A 5,392-nucleotide genomic window follows, 5' to 3' on the forward strand; every position below is an offset into this window, starting at 1 on the left:
CTGGGTTGTATTTGGTTTTCACTTTATTTTATTATATTAACTAAACATAGTGTTAGGTTCATTATGACATGACACATTTTTGTGTGCCCACTTAATGCAAAAGATGCTGAAGGTAAAACCTTATCCAAGCCACCCCTTCTAGGATCTCACTTAGTTGGGAGACAAATACTCGATCTTTTAGCCTCTGATGAAATTTTTTGTTGTTGATGTATTTGTGGTCAATTTTTTGGGTTAATGATAATGAAATTCTAGTATTCTGCTTCCAATGCTGATTTTTTTATTTAAAGAATTCTTAAAAATTTTAATTTATTTCTAGGGTTGCAACTTTGGCATATAAAGCTGAAGCTTTAGAGTTGCAGAAACAACTCAGGCATATTCAGTCTCAATTTAATATGCACACTGGCCAGGCTTCGTCTTTAATCCAAGGTAGATGTCAAAGTTCAACACCTAAAAGCAAGAAGAAGAACCAGCTGCAAGCATCAGGGAGGAAGATCTAAAACAGGGGTTATACGACAGAAAAGGACCCTGTACATATGACAAAGCTGCATGTCGTTTTGTTACTTTAATTATTTTCTCAATGTTCACACGTGCTATAATCAGATGTAACTATCTCTTACACGTGTTCCTTATAATGCGCACAATTAGTTAGAGCTTAAGCAAGTTAGTTAGCTTAGTTTTTCTTGTATAAATACGATCTTGATGTACAGAATTATTTTAAGCTAATACAATCAGATATTTCTGGTTTTGTTGCTCTCTGTTTTCTTCTTTCTCTGAGAGTATCAGATTCTTTTATGGTATCAGAGCTTAAAGCTTCTGTCAATGGCGTCAAACCCTACCCAAAGTTCCTCTTCTTCCCTTTCTTCTTCTACTGCTCAGCGTGAGCTCTCCCCAATGGAGGATCCTCAAAGCCCGTTCTTCCTTCACCACGGTGAATCGCCTGGTGCGATTCTGATCTCGGTCTCTCAATCTTTGACAGAGGACAACTATTCTACATGGGCCAGAGCTATGCGAATGGCTTTGGATGCCAAAAGCAAACTCGGATTTGTGGATGGATCTATCACTGCTTCTATGGCAATCACGCCTCTTGAGAAGATAGCTTGGTCCAAGAACAATTCCATGATTTCATCGTGGATATTGAATTCGGTCTCTCCTTATATCACAACCAGTGTGATTTACAGAAATACGGCTCTTGAAGTCTGGAATACTCTTAGAAATCGGTTTTCTCAGGCTAATGGACCGAGAATTTCTCAGCTTTAGAAGCAGATATCCACGGTCATGCAAGGAGATTCAACAGTAACAAGCTTCTTTACTGGTCTTCAAACAGCTTGGGATCAGTTGTTGAACTTTAGGCCTTTGCCGTGTTGTGCTTGTGGTAAATCTACCTGTGGAGTCAATGACAAAATTACATCTTTTCAACATCAAGATTCGTTGATGCAATTCCTCAATGGATTGAATGATGCCTATTCACAAGTCAGAACTCAAATCTTGATGATGGAGCCTATTCCTTCTCTTGATAAAGCCTTTTCTTTGGTCATTCAAGAAGAGAGACAGAGAGCTTTGGGATTCAATGTCAATTCTTCTGTTGAGTCTACTGCTTTAGCAGTCAAGAACCAAGGGTTCAATCAAAGCTCAAATTTTTTTGGCAATGCTGGCAAGAATATCAAAGGTAATGGGGGAAAAGGAAGACCTATTTGCAGCCATTGTGGGAAAGTTGGTCATATGATGGAAAAATGCTACAAGCTTGTAGGTTTTCCACCAGGATACAAGCAGAAGGGAAAAGTATCCATGGCTAACCAGGTCATAGTTGAAGGAGATCAAGCTCAATTTGATTTCACTCCTCAGACTGCTTCTTTTCCATTTACTTCAGAGCAATGCAAGCAACTTCTGTCAATGTTAAGTGCTCATGCTTCTGCATCAACTTCCAATGATGTAATTCATTCAGCCAATTCTGCACTTTCAGGTAATTCTTGTGAATTGTTTCAAGAACCTATGTGCTTGAGCATGGAGCATTCAATATTTGCTGTTAATCGTAGCAATAAAACTACTTTTGGTAATGAAACTTAGGTTCTAAATACTGGGGCAACAGATCACATAGTTCATTCTCTTACCTTATTAACTAAAATTACTAGTTGTGTTGCCACTTTCGTTCAATTACCCAATGGTGAGAAGGTAACTGTTACTCACATAGGTACCATTCAAGTCACTTCTACTTTACTTCTTGAGAATGTGCTTTGTGTACCAACCTTTACTTTCAACCTCATATCAGTGAGTAAATTGACTAAGTCTCTATCTTGTTGCCTTGTTTTTCTATCCCATTATTGTTTCATACAGGACCTTACTTGTTGGAAAACGATTGGAGTGGGTAAGCTACATCACAATCTGTACCTGCTGCAATCTTCAAACATTTGTGATTCTGTTTCAGATATTTCTTCTACTCTGCAGTTAGTTTTTAGGTCCTTTGTTAATTCTGTTTCTGCTGTCTCTAAGCCATATCTTTGGCATCTTAGGCTAGGCCATGTGTTTGATGATAAGCTTCGAGCTTTACATCATTGTTTACCTAATGTACCATCTTTACACAGTAATAAAGATTGCATTGTATGCCCTATTGCTAAGCAGAAACGACTTCCCTTCCCTTGTTCTAATCATATCTCTTCTAATGCTTTTGATCTTATTCATTGTGATGTTTGGGAGCCATTTGTTAAAGCTACTCATGATGGTTGTAGATGATACATGGTTATATCTCATGAAATCTAAATCTGAAACTAGGCCTCTATTGATGTCTTTCTATAATATGATATGTACACAGTTCAATATCCACATTAAAGTTATTAGGACTGACAATGCTCTAGAATTTTTCCTAAAAGATTTCTATGCTAGTCATGGTATAATTCACCAATACTCTTGTGTTGCTACTCCACAACAAAACTCAGTTGTGGAGAGGAAACACCAACATATTCTTAACATAGCTAGAGCATTGAAATTTCAGTCAAATGTCCCTATTTCTTACTGGGGTGATTGTGTTTTAACTGCTGTGTACATCATCAATAGATTGCCTACTTCAATTTTAGAGAATAAAACCCCTTTTGAGAAGCTTTATGGTCAACTCCCATCATTTGATCACTTGAAGGTCTTTGGGTGCCTATGTTTTGCTTCCACTTTAGCCCACACCAGAAATAAGTTTGAACCTAGATCCACACCTTGTGTTTTTCTTGGGTATCCCTTTGGTGTCAAGGGTTACAAACTTCTCAACCTACTCACCAAGAAAATTTTTCTCTCTAGAGATGTTATCTTCCATGAAACTGTGTTTCCTTTTGCTTCTGCCACTTATTCTCCTCATTCCTCTCTTTCTTTACCTCACATCCTTCCTTCAGTTGCTACTGGACCTGATTTTACATCTCCTCTTGTTCCTGAATCCTTTCCTTCTTCACACACAGACATTTCTGTTGATTCCAGCACTTCTGAACCAGCTTTACCTGCTGTTTCTGTTCCTAGTGCTTCTACAGACTTTATTTCATCTCCTACCAATTCTGAAGATTCTTCTTCTTCACCAATTCCCCCACCAATTCCCCCTAACCCCACTTTAAGAAAATTTGCTAGAGTTTCCAACCCTCCAGCTTACTTACAAGATTATAAATGCAGCAATGTTACTTGTGATGATCATGCTCTTTCCACTTTTTCCAACATGTCTGGTTCTGCTCCTTTCCCTTCAGGTACAAAATACCCCTTATCTCAATATCTTGACTCCTCTAGGTTGTCCTCTTCCTATTCCCTTTATTGTTCCCTAATTGCTGCTATTCCTGAGCCTAAGTTCTATCATGAGGCTGTTAAAGACCCAAAATGGCAAGATGCCATGACAGCTGAGATCAATGCCTTAGAATCCAACCATACTTGGACCCTTACTCCTTTGGCTCCTCATAAAAGGGCTATAGGTTGTAAATGGGTATATAAAGTGAAGTACAAGGCTGATGGGTTTGTGGAAAGGTACAAAGCACGGCTGGTTGCAAAAGGGTTTACTCAACAAGAGGGGTTGGACTTTACTGAAACTTTTTCTCCTATTGCTAAGATGACTACTGTCAAAACTCTACTTGCTATTGCTGCTGTGAAGGGTTGGCATTTGAGTCAATTGGATGTCAATAATGCTTTTCTTCATGGTGATTTGCATGAAGAAGTATATATGCAGCCTCCTCAGGGATTTCACAGCAAGGGGGTCAATATAGCATGCAAGCTCAACAAGTCCTTGTATGGTCTTAAGCAGGCCTCAAGGCAATGGTATTCTAAGTTTTCAAATACCTTATTGAAGTATGGTTTCAAGCAGTCCAGGGCAGATTACTCTTTGTTTACTAAGAGATTCAATAATTCATTCATAGCATTACTTGTCTATGTGGATGACATACTAATTGCTAGCAATGACATTAAGGCTGTTGAAGAATTGAAGGTTTCTTTAGATCAAGAATTCAAACTCAAGGATCTTGGAGTTCTAAAGTATTTCCTTGGGCTTGAAGTGGCAAGATCTAATAAGGGCATTTCCATTTGTCAAAGGAAATATGCTCTAGAAGTTTTGAAGGAAGCAGGTATGACAGCCTGCAAACCTAGTAAAGTGCCAATGGAGCAAAATCTGAAGTTAAGTAAGTTTCATGGCAAACTACTTTCTGATCCAGGGATTTATAGAAGACTCATTGGAAGATTATTATATCTTACCATCACTAGACTGGATATAGGTTATGCAGTGAACAAACTCAGTCAACTTGTCTCTAATCCTAGGAAACCACACTTAGATGCAGCTTATAAAATCCTTCAATACATCAAAGGGTGTCCTAGCCAAGGCATTTTATCATCAACCAAGTCTGATCTGCAGTTGAAGGCTTACACAGATGCTGATTGGGCTTCTTGTGTAGATACAAGAAGGTCAACTACTGGATTTTGTATATTTTTAGGAGATTCCTTGATATCATGGAAGTCTAAAAAGCAGTCTATAGTGTCTCGATCTTCTGCAGAAGCTGAATATCGAGCTATGGCAGTGACAGTATGTAAGATGACATGGTTACTTGTTTTGTTGAAGGATTTGGAAGTTTATCACCCACAGCCTGCTCTACTTTTCTGTGATAATCAGGCAGCCATTCACATTGGAGAAAACCCCGTTTTCCATGAAAGAACCAAACACATTGAAGTTGATTGTCATTTGGTTAGAGATAAAGTGCAAGATAAAGTTGTAAGATTGTTTTATACTCCCTCACACACACAGTTGGCAGATTTGCTCACTAAAGCTTTGAGTGGTCAACAACTCAAATACTTACTTACCAAGATGAGCATAGTTAATATTCATAGTTCTGGTTCTCATCTTGAGGAGGACTGTCAAAGTTCAACACCTAAAAGCAAGAAGAAGAACCAGCTG

The 5,392-nt window shown here is 38.4% G+C and overlaps 1 protein-coding gene across 1 annotated transcript; it reads left to right on the plus strand.

Moving 5' to 3' along the window:
* Positions 1-585: 585 nt before the first annotated feature.
* Positions 586-2,547, plus strand: LOC115962044. Its single transcript, XM_031080909.1, has 2 exons — positions 586-1,960; positions 2,332-2,547. Exons 1-2 carry the CDS (start codon positions 1,276-1,278, stop codon positions 2,364-2,366), a joined length of 720 nt encoding a protein of 239 aa, XP_030936769.1. The 5' UTR covers positions 586-1,275; the 3' UTR covers positions 2,367-2,547.
* The last annotated feature ends 2,845 nt before the right edge of the window (positions 2,548-5,392 follow it).

This window comes from Quercus lobata, chromosome 9, assembly GCF_001633185.2.
Source record: "Quercus lobata isolate SW786 chromosome 9, ValleyOak3.0 Primary Assembly, whole genome shotgun sequence".
Lineage (NCBI taxonomy): Eukaryota > Viridiplantae > Streptophyta > Magnoliopsida > Fagales > Fagaceae > Quercus > Quercus lobata.

What these genes read in the sequence shown, in the direction of transcription:
- LOC115962044 (XM_031080909.1), top strand. Translation starts at nt 1,276, where the DNA reads ATGCAAGGAGATTCAACAGTAACAAGCTTCTTTACTGGTCTTCAAACA. An exon ending in AGCCAATTCTGCACTTTCAG is followed by an intron (nt 1,961 to 2,331) that starts GTAATTCTTGTG and finishes TGTTTCATACAG; the next exon opens with GACCTTACTTGTTGGAAAAC.